This window comes from Hypoxylon fragiforme (assembly GCF_022984875.1).
Source record: "Hypoxylon fragiforme strain CBS 206.31 chromosome Unknown GGS25scaffold_1, whole genome shotgun sequence".
NCBI classification, from domain to species: Eukaryota; Fungi; Ascomycota; class Sordariomycetes; order Xylariales; family Hypoxylaceae; genus Hypoxylon; species Hypoxylon fragiforme.
This window is the reverse complement of record NW_026054756.1, coordinates 3,975,591-3,990,751: the sequence shown is the minus strand read 5'-3', so window position 1 is coordinate 3,990,751 and position 15,161 is coordinate 3,975,591. Positions and strand designations below refer to the sequence as shown.

The window sequence follows — 15,161 nt, the reverse complement described above, 5'->3', positions numbered from 1 at the left end:
ACGGTTATCGAATAGTTTTTTGGTGTATGTACTATGTAGTACTACCAACACGGTACGTACATATTAATTACATATGTACATATAAAATAACATTAAGCAATATCAACAGCAATGACGAAACCAGTAAACCGATAGCACGTTATTCCCACATCCAATATGATACGAGGGTACATGCTCCCTAGTACTGAGTCCTGACATTTACATTTACATCATTTACATCTTGATCTTCCCGAATGTTTATTGATATCAACATTTGAATGTACAGTACTACCCAATAGAGAGCATCTAATGATGTATTTATCTATTTATCTATCTATCTATCTATCTCTCTCTCTCTCCTTCAATTGCATGTAAACATCAATTGATGTGATTGATACCTACATATGACTGTCCCCTTCTCATTGCCCAATAATCCCCCTTTCCCCACTGTCGTCCGCCTCAATCTCACACTTGAGCCTTATTGATCCATATAACTATCTGGGCACGAGACAATGGTAAATGCTTAACAACAGTCCTACGGATAGGAATACTTTAACTTACCTTTTTATGCTTACCAGATATTTGGATTTACATTGATACCTACCTAGGTAGGCATACATACACATATCAATGAATTTGATGGTATTCAAAGATCACGATACCGATACCACTACCAATATCAATACCCATAACACAATTAATTCATATTTAGGGATAACCCCGACCAGCTTGCATGAAACATACATACAGTGACTCGCATGTCCGCTGCAGTACCGTCGCGCAAGTCGGTTGTAGCCTGTGGTATATGCGACTCTTAAAGAAACAAGAAAACAAGATATGGGAGCTTCAAGCCATCTATGATATTACCTACCTACCTAACCTAGATACATTAGGTAGGTATACTACGAGTATTAACCACTAAACAATCATCATAAAACAGTCACAAGCCATTATCGTTATCAGTCAGTAAGTATCAGTATCAGTCAGCACAAAGGACTCGAAAAGGAGACTCCCCCCTTCCCCCTTCCCCCTTTCCCTTTTCCCCTCCCCCTCCCAAGAGTAAAAAAAAAACCCCAGAAAAAAAAAGGATGGAAAGAAGAAAAAAAAATAGCAACGCGTGACGTGAATTAACATGAGGGATTGAAGTCTACCTCAACTAACTATCACCTTCTCGGGCAGCATACACCCTTTTTTTTAAAAAAATAAAAAAAGGGAAAAAGTATCAGACGGCGCTAGACAATGTTAGAAGAAATACAAAACGCTTCCATGAGGATCCAGAACCCCACTGCCCTATCCACGGCCTGCAGGGTCTTATCATCGTGTGGTCCATTCCCGGTCCATGCGTTGTCACCACTTTCCCAAAGGTCAGGAGTCCTGGCTGAGCTGGCACCCTTTTCTTCCAGTCACGAGTTCCCCTTCCTCTTTCTACTAATCTCTCTACACTATGTATGCTCAAGTGCTCTTTATGAGTTTCTTATCACACTACCTAGTAATAACTAACCTAGACTACATAGTACATACATATAGTGTAGGTACATAGTTAAGAGCTACCCCTCCCCAAGGTCAACCGATACATAGTTACACATACATAGTATGTAACTATCATGACTTCTCAGCCCAATCCATTGGCTCTACTTCTCTCACACTTGTACATAAGGCAGTCATTAGCCTCCCAATCACTCTTACCTATCGTATGAAAATGGGCTAGTGTTGGGCTGCCTAGTAGCAGCAGTACTACCGAGCATGCACATACTGTATGTAAACCGGACACCATGAACACCCGGAATCCCGAGCATTTAATAGTTGTGCAAGTACTGTAGATCCAATCGTACATGTAGTGTATGTATGTAGTTCACATGGGATGTAGGTACTATGTACATAACTATATTTATGCGAAATGGTGTTGATCTCAGATCAAAACGTCAACTGGTTAGAGAGATTGTGTAGGTACGTACATAGGGCCATAGGCATGTATGAATCATGCAGCTATTATGCCATTTTCACCATGCATACAGAGATGTACATGCGATAGATACGATAGTAGATATAGCCCTACATGTTGAGGCATACTGAATATATATTTCGTTCTCTGTCGTCAATTTAGATCATTCCTACATAATTAATTTTCCATACGATGCCAAATACCAAAAGAGACGCCTATGATACCGACAACACACTAGTACATAATATTATGTGTAATTACTTGTGGCTCATAGCTCATCGTTATACGTAAAATTAGGATATTTCTCCCTGCCCCAGTCGACAGGGTCACCTCCAGGCACACATAAGCCCAACCTCCAGAAATAGTCTCGATGCGCGAACAAGAATTGCCATAGCTTGAACCGAGTTGGGAAATCCCAAAGCCCCCGTGTCCAAACCGACGTGTCTTGTGCCCGCTCTTCGGCCATGATCTTCCCGGTTTTCGCAAAACTCTCTCCCGCCGAGCCCGCGATACACTGGGAATCGTAGTTTCCTATACACGACCGAATATCTGATAGCTCGGGAGGCAGATCGGGTTTGGATATAAACAGTTCGCCAGCATGAGACCTGTATCCCCACTCTGTCAGAGGGAGCAGCGGCACAGGGTCATCTATATGCGTTACGCGCCGATACGTATGCACCTCGGATTGTCTCCCAGCGTTGCCTAGTTCGAAGACTGAGTTTAGGTATTCGACAAACCCATCGTTTCCAATACGGGGCTCGCCGAAGGTGGTCACCACGAGATTGTTCCAGCCCAATGTAACTTTGAGTTCCAAAGCAGCAAGAGCAGCTACAGCGCCACCGAGACTGTGACCGACAAGATAAATTGGATAATTCGGATATTGCTGGTGTAGTGGCTTGAGTGCTGGTAGCACAACAGTTTTAGCTATTCGCCACGATGTCAGGAAACCCATATGCACTGTGCAGTTATAACAGGTATGATTCGGCTCCTTGGGTGGTTCGGATCCCTCATCTGGTGAGGGATAGGGGACGTATTCTTGAGGTATTGTACTGAGGTCGACGACGGTATTGGTAATGCTGTATGTACCGCGAAACGCCACAATGATTGCCCCCTGACTCTTGTTCCCCATATCCAAACCCTCACCATTAGCTCTACCTACATCCACGCTCGTATTAGGTACCGGTGATGTTCCATGGTCAACTGCAATGTAACCACAACTATCGCTCATCAAAACACCTGTATTCCATGTGGTGACGAGGTCTAGTGATGGGAAGTCTTTGCATCGTGATGCGCAGGAAAAGGGTGGGTTAACTCCGGTGGTGCCAACGCAGTAAGCTATGTCGACCAGTCGGGAGAAGCGCTCGAGGGATGCGAAGAGGTCGGGCGAAATATGATCAGGAGTCGTAGTATCATCCTGTTTTCGGAGAGGGTATTGACTGCCTACAGGGGATCCCAACGCGAAGGCAACTACCAGGCACGATAGTAGCAAAGCAAATGTCAACATCGTATGTAGCATGGTATACAATGGTTGTGATGGGCTTTTAGGTCTGATATTAGGAACCACGACTCGAGATATTAAGGTATAGAATAGCCATGTCCCATGAACAGGAGGCCATAGGTCATAGGCCTTTGATGGGGCAACTAGTAAAGCAGAGAAGGCGAGGGAGAGACGGAGAGGGAGAGGGAGAGGGAGATGGAGATGGAGATGGAGAAGAAGTAAAATTTGATTTATTGATTAAGAATTATTGGAGAGAGGAAGGGTGAAAAGCTTAAGTGCACGATTCAATGTTGACGTTGTAGGTATTTGCGCATTAAGCATCGCGCCAGTGGATTCTCAGGGTTGAGAGGGTCTTGTTCGCGTGATGCACTTGAAGACCCAGAGACATAAAGCATTGAAACCTAATAACTACATATATGTGTAGTAGATATTGAGGTGTCTATTATATACCGAGGCAGGTAGGTACCTAATAACGGATAATAACAAATCCAAAACCCGTCTTTGGCCTGCCACAGGTACCATACATGTAATTTAACTTTACTACGACGTACTACGTATGTTTAACAAATGACGAAGTGAAAGAATACCATAACCAATGAGAAGCTGACACTACCCTAGAAATTTGGGAACGCGGGGTATCTTACAGGGCATTTAGCATTTGCATCAATGATCCAACCTTGAATAGTAGGTACGTAGAAGGTACAATACAATAAATACATACAGTACCTGCTAGATTAAGCATTGGATGTTATCCGATCAAGAAGCGCCACTATGCCCGTTGTCGCTTAGAGGCATGACATATTAATGCATGGTGTGAATCTTGATTGAACCTCAATTCATTATAAATACCCAGGTCCCAGGTGCATACCTTTTACAGGTATGTACATACAGGCAACTTGATTGCTCTTCATCTATTATCTAGAGTCTACATAACAATGTTGAACACGTCCGGAACGTACAATTAGATATTCATGCTTCCACCATCCGTTTCTTCGTTTCTTCGTTTCTTCTTGTACGGAGTTTCTCCCGGTTTACAAACTTCGTACGGCATATGATAATGAAGCTTTCTTGAAGTAATTGGTTGATCATTCTTGGCAACCTCAGGAAGGAGGAGCAGGCTCGAAGCTATCAAAGTCTCCAAAGATTGGGGACTGCTTAGCAACGCAGGTCGACCCTGAAGTGGAATTCGTGCATGCCAGCTCTGGTGCGATCAGGCCCGAGGCTTCAAACTGGGGAACACTGTGGTCGTTGTTAGATACGGCATCGCTACTATTGGAGATATTGGGTAAAAGGGAGGTAGAGGTAAGTATGGCACAGACCTTCCAGGACACGCTTGCTCAATCATGGTCAAACCAGCGATTCCGGTCGTTTGCCAGATAAATGCAACCATGGAATTATCGCAGGGCCATCGGTTGGTGCCTGTGGCACTGGGCTTCGAGGTTGAATTTCGGCTACAGAAAGTCTCAATGCCCGTGCTCGGGTCAGAGAAACTAAAGGTAGTAGCACTTTTGGTATTGTTGGCTGTATCCGTATAGATGGTGAAGTCGGAGACTGTATAATTGGCTGGCAATGGGCAGTTCGTGGCCTTGATGCTTGTGGGGACATCGTACTTCAAGGCCTCGGAGGTCGCTGCTCCAGCCAACAAGCCAAGTAATGTAGCGGCATACATTTTCCAGGTGCCGTAAGTGTTGATGAGATACCTGAGTGATAACAATGGTCCTTCTTAAACGAGGATTGTAAGGTACCTATTAGGTAGATATCTAGATTCTAGAATAGGTAGGTATTAAAATCTTGAATTATGTTTATGTTTGAGACAAAGAAGGAAGATGTGAAAGAAGAACTTGGAACGGTACTGCCTTGTTCACTAACGGCGGCTGGATATAACAGTCTAACCTAGCAGTCTAATAAAAGAAAATGCACCAGGTCGGTGTTTCCCCTGCCAAGACATCGACATCTGTTTATGAGATCCAGGGAAAACTCCTTCTGTAAACTTAACGAGTACAAACGTACAGGGTAAGCCCAATTTAGACCGTTGTTGCAGATCTCTCCTTGATCAGAGGAATGATTCGTTAAAAGATGTGCGCCTGTTACGCAACACCTACTGGGTAGTAGGTACATAGCATTTGGTAAGCAGGTAGGTACCATCTGTTCCCTGCGCGTAGCCGAAAGGTTGGACCTGCAGGGGATCGCTATTAGGAAAACCTATGTACAGCCGCTTAGCTTAGCTACATATGTAGATTCAAATGGCTCTAGATGCAACTGAGAATACGAGACGGAATCCATTCAATGTTATACATACCTAATAGATGATGATACTACTACCTATAAGATAACACAACCGGAAGTTATATTCGTATCTCTATCCAACCAAATTTGAGTCGAGTGAGCAAGAACACAATGAAGAACTACCTACATATGTAGGACTTTGTGTAATTATCTACCGCTGTAGCATTATACTAGCATACATACGACGTAGTTCATCTACATACCTATGTAGGTGACAGTGGTGACTAGTTCCTAGTAAAGTTACTAGGTTAGTAACAGGTAAGAAAGTGGCTTCAATGCTGTAAGAATATTCCATGTTCAGTATCTATTGAGATTGAGATCAGCATGCCTAAACCTTAAACCTGCACTAGGCCCTGCTACATACGTAGGTGACGGTAGCTCTTTAAAGACTTCAAACATTTGAACATTGAATGCTTAACAAGTTTGCTAGGTTTCGCAAAGATTAAAATGTGGATCTTACATAAAGGTGCATGGGCAAGCAAGCCCGGAGACATATGTACATACAGTAAGTTACATAAGCAAGTTAACTGTTACATACCTCATAGCGGGGAACCATCTGCAATCATTGGTTAACCCCTCCATCTTTTCGGGGACGCGTTATCTGCGCAAGCCTAAACTTGACTCTTTATTCTCTTCACTTTACTTTACTTTACCTCACTTCAACTCCAGCCTTTCTAACAAGCGAACCTTTTTCTAGAGCATGAAAAGGCATGTTCTCCCCTCACCATATGATCGCCCTATGATGTCTTGATCTATTTGTGCTTATAATGGGCCTTCCATTAAGAATGGATAACATCCACGCACCTACCGTTCCGGCGGGTCCCTCTTCCCGACCCCTTACAAATGGGAATGCGAAGCATCTCTCCTTTGCTGAACTTCAGTCCAAGAAAGAGAATTTGGAGGCTGAGCTGAAGGCCCTAGGCGGCGTTCTCGACTCGGTAGGTAGCCAACAGTTAAGGTACTCTGTACCATCCTTCTCAATGCTGCTGCTAAGTCTATGCATAGCATGGAGTTAATATGGAAACGCCTCTGACTACTCCGGATGGGTTCCCTCGAGCAGATATTGATGTTGCGCAAAGTAGGCGTGCTCATTGACAGATCCATGGATGCCTTCGTATCCATAGACCCTCTCCAACTTGGGCTAACTTTCTGCCTACAGTACGTACTACCCGGTCGCGGATTATTCATCTTAAGAACGACTATAAAGACCTCATGAACATCATAGAGAAACACCTCCACGAGCATTTTTTAAGCATACAAGAAGCTGATGATGTTGGCCCTACATCAACAAGCAACCCTGCCATATTTGGCGATTCGATTCCAGCGACCTTGGAAGAATCTTTTGCCAAGGTCAACAGCATCGTCCCAGGTAGTCCGGCGGAGTCTGCAGGTTTGAAGCCTGGTGATGAAATCCGCAATTTTGGATACGTGAACAAGAGTAATCACGATGGGCTCAAAAAAGTTGCAGAGTGTGTTCAGGGGAACGAAGGTGTAAGTCAAAGTCTGCTTGGGCTTCAGCGAGGACATCACCTTATTTCAATATCTAATTGCCAACATAGCAACGAATCCTCGTCAAAATATCTCGCAGAACCGAGTCGAGTCAAAGACAAGAGCTCCAGTTGAACTTGACCCCACGCAGGAATTGGGGAGGCAGAGGATTATTAGGATGCCATATCCTCCCACTCTAGCGGAATATCACTCAGTCATCCGAGGACGCAGGAACACCTGATCCTTGACGCAGGTGTTTATGTTCAAGCCCATGTAAAGGGGTTGACTTCTTTAGTCACTTCGGGTAGAACTAAGGTGCCATCTAGATGAGTTGATGGAATCGATGATTTATTGATCACGATCCACATATAAGTCCCTTTTGTACTTCCGCGAGAAGCCAGGCAGTCGTTTATGTTTATCCATTCGGCATTGCTAAACAGCTTTCCAAGAATCAAGCTTAGAACCTATCATGACAGCGTACACGTGCTGTGGTTTCGTTTTTATTGTAGCTTGCCCAATCAATGGTTAGCGTATGTTTAGTAGCCAAGTTATCTAACATGCCTAGCAATGGTTGGGTTGGTTGTATGTAAGGAGAGAAACCTAAAAAGAAATCTGACGATGTTGGTTTGAGCCTACTTCAGGTTTGCTGATACCCAAGGACTGACTAATATGGATACCCAGTACTCACATCAACGATTAGGCTCCTACCTACCTAGTACTACATACCTATGTAGGCAGGTACTTGGTCTCGACTGAGGCGTGAAGTCTAGACGTACATATACTTACTGGTAGTCTGGTCAATATTACATACCAGTATGTATACGGATGTTAATCAGTGTTAGCAAAATATCTTCTAGTAACCTTGGGGTTTTTAGGCACATATCTCTACTTATGCTACGTGGGGTATGTACTGAACATATTTCTAGATGATAAGAGAGAATGCGAATGTATGGAAAGTGCTAGGTACATAATAGAAGCTGAAATACAGTGAAACATTCCAGCAGAATCACCAACCATCCGAAATTCCACACATGTATACCTAGTATAGTATGTACATGGGGTTTGGATTATGGGAAAGACATGGAAACACAAGCAAAACAAGCAGACAATGATTGCCTGATAATGTATAGCAGGCACATATATGTATTGTACATAGGTGACCACGATGCTTACCACTCATTGGTGAAATATCAGGAGCTGATATTTTAAGGCGGTCTTGGAAGGCAGGTGTTCCTACTAATGCTGTTGGTTTATTAATAAAACTGCAGGTAGTAGGTATAGTACTGTACTGTGTAGTTATAAGTAGGTTAACCTAGATGTGTATGAGTAGCCGCCTAAATGGGCAATACAATACATAGCATGTCCTATATATAGTATGTATTAGCATTGTGCCTGCAATCTGGTTAAATAATTGGTTGTTACCTAGAATTCCGAAGTTGAAATGTTACCATGTAACTATCCATAGATGTATTATATACAGTACCTAGTACCTACATGTAGGGTACCTAGTATGTATGCTATCTTGGAAGGTGCCCTAGGTAGCTGGTTGACCCTGCCACCTCAAATGTGCGTCATTGTCACCCATTCCATTCAAACATAACTAAACAGTAATTGATTAATGCCCAGGAATCACGTGCTGCCCCGCAACCGTGCGCCCGATTTTTTTTTTCCTGGAGGGCAACCCAACCTTAATAGATCTTCTTGCCAGGTCCCGCCTCTCCAAACTCTCAGAAAACATTAGTCCGCATCACTTCTACCAACACCGAATTTTGCGACATAACTGCATTCACCTCTTCGCACTCACCAGAATATTCAAGTACGTCCGTACTCCCCAATCGATATATTTCGAGGCTCCTTGCATCGAGATTACAAACCAAATTCCCAACATCTTCCGATATATATTTTTTTCTAGGCAACACCCCCCACTAACGTCCGACTTTAGTCTCCATCCTCTGTTTACCACATACAATAATCCCAGCGTTCACAATGGCGACTGAGACGCCCACCTTTAAGCTCGTCCTCGTTGGCGATGGTGGTACTGGAAAGGTAAATAGCTTCATCATATTTCATCTCCATTATCCTCTCATTCCATTGTCCTCTACTTGTTGCGCTCTGCTTATCGGCATTGCCCTGCGACTGATTTGCCCCGCCTTTGCCCTGCCTACTTTACATACCTAGGTATCTATTGAAGATCATATCATTAACCATCATGAATACAGACCACCTTTGTCAAGCGTCATCTTACTGGTGAATTTGAGAAGAAATACATGGCAACTCTAGGTGTCGAAGTCCACCCTCTAGGTTTCACTACCGTAAGTCGGATCGTTCCCTGCCTTGCGCTTTCGCATCTACACACGCCTTGCCTGGCGCAAATCCTCTAACCATGACCAGAACTTCGGTAACATCACCTTCGATGTCTGGGATACTGCTGGCCAAGAGAAGTTTGGTGGTCTCCGTGACGGTTACTACATCAACGGCCAATGCGGTATCATCATGTTCGACGTCACTTCTCGCATCACCTACAAGAACGTCCCCAACTGGCACCGTAAGTGAACTTATATATCTGCCATCCAATCCTTCTCTGCTAACACCTGCATTCTAGGTGACCTCGTCCGTGTTTGCGAGAACATCCCCATCGTTCTGTGTGGCAACAAGGTCGATGTAAAGGAGCGTAAGGTCAAGGCTAAGACTATCACGTTCCATCGCAAGAAGAACCTACAATACTATGATATTTCTGCAAAGTCAAACTACAACTTCGAGAAGCCATTCCTCTGGCTTGCCCGCAAGCTTGTTGGCAACCCTGCTCTGGTAAGTTGACGTTTGCTTGTTGACGTGGATTTGACTAACCCTAGAAAGGAATTCGTTGCCGCCCCCGCTCTTGCTCCCCCTACTGCTCAAGTTGACGAGAAGCTCCTTGAACAGTACAAGAAGGAGATGGACGAGGCTGCTACCATGCCTCTTCCTGGTGAGGATGACGATGACGATTTGTAAAGCAGTCGTTGCAGGATGATAGGTTCTACGTACAGGGTTGGCCAGGGTAATACCGTACATGCGGGAAGGATAAATGGCCAGTTAGGTGAGCTGCTGCGGATGAGTTACGCACGCTCGGGATTGGGGTAGATAGCATGATGGCCGTTGATTTTCTAATGCATGGCCGCTTTCACGGCTTCTAGATAGCAACATCCCCCCAAATAGACCTTTATGAGAGGAACAAATGCACTATGCTTTTATACTTTTAACTTTTGCAGCGTATCTACAACGTATCTACATAGGTGTATAATTCCTAAGGTTTAGGTTGACTTTTCTATCTACCTAGATACCCTCGGTAGGTAATCTAAACAACGTTGAACGTTGAAGTTGAGAGCTAGTAGCTACACAAAAAAGATAAAAAAGTCCAGATAAAACTTAACTTTCCAGCTTCATGCACTACGCAAATAACCACCTAGCCGAGAAAATGAAAATCTAATTAACCTACGTAACCTAGGTATGTATGTAGGATTAGTAATGTTTACTATACTACCTAGGGTAGCTACATATAGTACATGCATTTACTCGTATCTACGACGGTAACAACATATTAAGCTTCAGGTTTCGCAGGTTTAAGTAAGTGCGTACCTGCAAGTCATGATTGCTTATCCAATTGAATTGGTTATCTGGATCTTAAGTTAGTGCATCTGCAGGGATTAGTGAATTCTACTAGCGCTGCCTTTGGTAGTTTAGTTGAGATTTTCAATGCTTTCCAGCTGGCACGTCCCTGGCACCTACCTACAGCAGGGCAACAAGTCACCGGTCAGTCCTCTACGGAAGTGGCAAGCCGCCCTAAAGTTTGTTTAAAATGTTACTAAAAATCAACCTTGGAATTGGAAGGATCAACTGACAGTCTGAGAGAACACGTTGCGGTGTTACAAAACGTTAATCGGCCTGGCTGTTTAAAAGATCCACTTCCGACCTCATAAGCAACGATCTCTTTCCACGAGAATCTACATACTGTTCGTCACGTTAATATTTTTCACATTCTTCGTCTGTACATTGCCAGTTTCACTTTCTCAATTTCTATTATTACCATTTCTTTACGGTGGCAAACTTGGGAGTAGTTACCTTAGAGTTAGACTAGGCAGTTTCACTAAACGATATGTGGCATCTTTGAATCGTCGCAAATATTTCTTCGTATACATCTGCCATATCACCAACCCCTCCATCGTTCCCAACATTTTAGCTGTGCTTGTTTTGTTCACCCTACATGTTTGTCGCAAGGTATTGAACAATACAATCCACCTAGACTGCCTGTATTGAACTCGGTTCTATCAGAAAAAAGTCAACTACGACCGCATTCCTCTCCATTCACCAGTCGTCATGGAGAGCGCCTTCGCGAAACCTATACGCGAGGTCCTAGCCAACTTCAACGTGGACGCAAAATCTGGCCTCACAGACCAACAGGTCATTGAATCACGGACTAAGAATGGGAAGAATTGTATGTTGCGCCCCATGTCATGGTGATCAAATGTATAAGTCAAGACATCTGCTAACTTACATAGCTATCCCAGAAGAACCGCCAACGCCCTTATGGGAGCTTATTCTCGAGCAGTTTAAAGACCAACTTGTCATAATACTTTTGGGTTCCGCAGCCGTATCGTTCGTCTTAGCTCTTTTCGAAGATGAAGAAGGCGGTTGGAGCGCATTTGTCGACCCTCTTGTTGTAAGATCCCCCCTCGTATAACTTCAAGGTGTGGCTTTCAGAAGCTAACTTCACAAATTGTTAGATCCTAACCATCCTTATACTCAATGCGGTCGTCGGTGTGTCCCAGGAGAGCAGCGCTGAGAAGGCGATTGCTGCGCTTCAAGAATACTCGGCGAACATAGCCAATGTAGTCAGGAACAATGGGCATGTCTTAAAGATCAAGGCGGAGGAGCTAGTTCCTGGCGACATCATCTCAGTCTCCGTTGGAGATAGGGTGCCCGCCGACTGCCGAGTTATTTCGATCGAAAGCAACAGTTTTGCCATCGACCAGGCCGTCCTTACCGGAGAGAGCGAAAGTGTTGGGAAGGATCATGATGCTGTTGTGGACGACCAGAAGGCGGTGCTCCAGGATCAAGTCAACATGCTTTTCTCGGGAACAACCGTTGTCACTGGGCGTGCTAAGGCAATTGTTGTTCTGACTGGATCTAATACTGCGATTGGTGACATTCACGAGAGCATTACGGCTCAGATATCCGAGCCGACCCCTCTAAAGCAGAAGCTGAACGACTTTGGCGATTCTTTAGCCAAGGTTATTACCGTAATTTGCATTCTCGTATGGCTCATCAACATTCCAAACTTTGCGGACCCAAGTCATGGAAACTGGACCAAAGGCGCCATCTACTACCTCAAGATTGCCGTTTCACTTGGTGTTGCAGCAATTCCCGAGGGCCTTGCCGTTGTTATCACAACATGTCTAGCTTTAGGAACACGCAAGATGGCCGCAAAAAATGCTGTCGTCCGAAGCCTCCCATCTGTGGAGACCCTTGGCAGTTGCAGCGTCATTTGCTCAGATAAGACTGGTACTCTCACCACGAACCAAATGAGCGTGAACAAAGTCGTCTACATAAACGAAGATGGTACCGATCTAGAAGAACTTAATGTCGAAGGAACCACGTTTGCGCCGAAGGGAGAAATCACACGCAATGGCAAGGTTGTAAAGGATCTTTCGCAAACTTCAAGTACTATCTGTCAAATGAGCGAGGTGGCGGCGCTCTGCAATGATGCCCGGCTGATGTATGATCCCCGAACTAGTGCCTTTTCCAATGTAGGAGAGCCTACGGAAGCAGCTCTGCGGGTTCTAGTCGAGAAGATTGGACCATGTGCGCCGGCGAATTCGAACCCCGAGGACTGTGTACACTACGCTAGTGCCTGGTATGAGTCCAAGTTCCCTCGTCTTGCTACGTATGAGTTCTCCCGAGACCGTAAAAGCATGTCTGTCCTCATCCAAGCAGGTGAACAAAAGAAGCTTCTTGTCAAGGGCGCACCCGAGTCCATCATCGACCGTTGCACACATACTCTGGTTGGAGCCAATGGTAAACGTGTTGGCCTCAACGACAAACTCCGTAACCTTCTCACGAAGGAGGTAGTGGAATACGGCAACCGTGGTCTAAGAGTTATTGCCCTCGCTAGCCTAGACGATGTTGGATCAAACCCCCTAATTCAAAATGCCAAGTCAACCGCCCAATACACCCAACTGGAACAAAACCTTACCTTGTTAGGCCTCGTCGGCATGTTAGATCCTCCTCGACCAGAAGTTTCTGGTGCTATTCAGAAGTGCAAGGCTGCAGGAATCAGGGTCATTGTCATCACTGGTGATAATCGCAATACCGCGGAAAGCATCTGCCGTCAAATCGGAGTCTTTGGTGAATACGAAGATATCAAGGGCAAAAGCTATACCGGTCGAGAGTTTGACAACTTGAGCCCTAGCGAACAATTGGAAGCAGCGAAGAATGCGTCCCTGTTCTCCCGTGTAGAGCCAAGCCACAAGTCGAAACTCGTTGATCTCCTCCAATCTCTCAACGAAGTTGTTGCTATGACTGGTGATGGCGTCAATGATGCTCCGGCTTTAAAGAAGGCAGATATTGGCGTAGCAATGGGCTCTGGCACTGATGTTTCCAAACTGGCTGCCGATATGGTACTCGCTGACGACAATTTCGCTACCATTGAGGTTGCTATTGAGGAAGGCCGATCCATCTACAACAACACACAACAGTTTATCCGCTATCTCATCTCTTCAAACATTGGAGAGGTTGTCTCAATCTTCCTTACTGCTGCCCTGGGCATGCCAGAAGCATTGATTCCTGTCCAGCTACTATGGGTTAACCTCGTTACGGATGGCCTACCTGCAACCGCCCTGTCCTTCAACCCACCTGATCACGATATTATGAAGAGACAGCCACGAAAGCGTGATGAACCACTCATTGGTGGTTGGCTATTCTTCCGCTATCTGGTCATTGGTGCCTACGTTGGTCTGGCTACTGTTGCCGGATATGCTTGGTGGTTCATGTACAACCCCGAGGGACCCCAGATCAGCTTCTACCAGCTTTCACATTTCCACCGATGCTCTACTGAGTTTTCTGGAATTGGCTGTGAGATGTTCGGCAACGACATGTCGAAGGCGGCCTCCACTGTATCCCTCTCCATCCTTGTCGTCATTGAGATGCTGAATGCCATGAACGCTTTATCATCCAGTGAGTCCCTACTAACTCTACCGCTCTGGGAGAACATGATGCTAGTCTATGCCATCGCGTTGTCAATGGCACTCCACTTCGCACTCCTGTACACTCCTTTCCTTCAGGGTCTGTTCTCCATCCTACCTCTGAATTGGAATGAGTGGAAGGCGGTGCTCATCATCAGCGCCCCAGTCATGTAAGTCACACCCCATACACTCAGATATTTTAAGGCAGCACGCTAACATTTTCTAGTGTCATTGATGAGATTCTCAAGGCCGCTGAGAGGCATTTCTTCATCCAGAACATCAACAACGATGTCGCAAAGACTAAGAAGGAAGCTTGAGTGGACGTAGATTTAATAGTTAAATAGACTAGACTAGACGACGCACACTGTTCATGTAGCATATGAGAGAAGTAAATACAACGACTTGTTCTTGATGAATGTTTTGTCTTCTTCCATGTGGGATATTTATCCTGCCAACAAAAGACATCTACGACTACTTGCTTGCTTCAGTTTAGTATTGGTACACACACACACACTCTCACTAGTTAATGGCTATTTGCCAATCGCAAGTCACATTAATTCGCGGCGTAAGTATCGTCAACCTTAACCGGTGTGTGTATTCTCACTCAACAACCCACATCCATTTAGTCCATCTTAAGAGAGAGCGGATGTGACATGAATGTAGTACGTAGTAGCATGACAGTTCCCCCTAGGTATCTTTTGAATCGCAAGTCGATCCTAGGTGATGGATGTTAAGTTAAGCACAATACGGA

General features: G+C 44.8%; 6 protein-coding genes across 6 annotated transcripts; 3 read left to right on the top strand and 3 right to left on the bottom strand.

Moving 5' to 3' along the window:
- Window positions 1-1,535: 1,535 nt before the first annotated feature.
- On the bottom strand, window positions 1,536-1,858 carry GGS25DRAFT_59769 (uncharacterized protein). The gene has a single exon (XM_049265889.1). It carries the CDS (start codon window positions 1,811-1,813, stop codon window positions 1,592-1,594), a length of 222 nt encoding a protein of 73 aa, XP_049121985.1. The 5' UTR covers window positions 1,814-1,858; the 3' UTR covers window positions 1,536-1,591.
- A 49-nt stretch (window positions 1,859-1,907) lies between these two features.
- Window positions 1,908-3,937, bottom strand: GGS25DRAFT_472577 (alpha/beta-hydrolase). Its single transcript, XM_049259463.1, has one exon. It carries the CDS (start codon window positions 3,435-3,437, stop codon window positions 2,190-2,192), a length of 1,248 nt encoding a protein of 415 aa, XP_049121984.1. The 5' UTR covers window positions 3,438-3,937; the 3' UTR covers window positions 1,908-2,189.
- A 206-nt stretch (window positions 3,938-4,143) lies between these two features.
- Window positions 4,144-5,778, bottom strand: GGS25DRAFT_472576 (uncharacterized protein). Its single transcript, XM_049259462.1, has 4 exons — window positions 5,719-5,778; window positions 5,430-5,621; window positions 4,739-5,186; window positions 4,144-4,658 (listed from the first exon to the last, which is right to left on the bottom strand). The coding sequence occupies exons 3-4, from the start codon at window positions 5,086-5,088 to the stop codon at window positions 4,520-4,522; spliced, it is 489 nt and encodes a 162-aa protein (XP_049121983.1). The 5' UTR covers window positions 5,089-5,186; window positions 5,430-5,621; window positions 5,719-5,778; the 3' UTR covers window positions 4,144-4,519.
- Window positions 5,779-6,139: 361 nt separating this feature from the next.
- GGS25DRAFT_472558 (uncharacterized protein) lies at window positions 6,140-7,661 on the top strand. The gene is made up of 5 exons (XM_049259461.1): window positions 6,140-6,413; window positions 6,490-6,643; window positions 6,711-6,783; window positions 6,865-7,196; window positions 7,265-7,661. Exons 1-5 carry the CDS (start codon window positions 6,406-6,408, stop codon window positions 7,391-7,393), a joined length of 696 nt encoding a protein of 231 aa, XP_049121982.1. The 5' UTR covers window positions 6,140-6,405; the 3' UTR covers window positions 7,394-7,661.
- A 1,133-nt stretch (window positions 7,662-8,794) lies between these two features.
- On the top strand, window positions 8,795-10,432 carry GGS25DRAFT_472550 (GTP-binding nuclear protein GSP1/Ran). The gene is made up of 6 exons (XM_049259460.1): window positions 8,795-9,009; window positions 9,136-9,239; window positions 9,413-9,505; window positions 9,585-9,738; window positions 9,796-10,001; window positions 10,050-10,432. The coding sequence occupies exons 2-6, from the start codon at window positions 9,180-9,182 to the stop codon at window positions 10,182-10,184; spliced, it is 648 nt and encodes a 215-aa protein (XP_049121981.1). The 5' UTR covers window positions 8,795-9,009; window positions 9,136-9,179; the 3' UTR covers window positions 10,185-10,432.
- A 480-nt stretch (window positions 10,433-10,912) lies between these two features.
- Window positions 10,913-14,826, top strand: GGS25DRAFT_472544 (calcium-transporting ATPase sarcoplasmic/endoplasmic reticulum type). The gene is made up of 5 exons (XM_049259459.1): window positions 10,913-11,447; window positions 11,502-11,664; window positions 11,729-11,889; window positions 11,954-14,580; window positions 14,637-14,826. Exons 2-5 carry the CDS (start codon window positions 11,547-11,549, stop codon window positions 14,725-14,727), a joined length of 2,997 nt encoding a protein of 998 aa, XP_049121980.1. The 5' UTR covers window positions 10,913-11,447; window positions 11,502-11,546; the 3' UTR covers window positions 14,728-14,826.
- The last annotated feature ends 335 nt before the right edge of the window (window positions 14,827-15,161 follow it).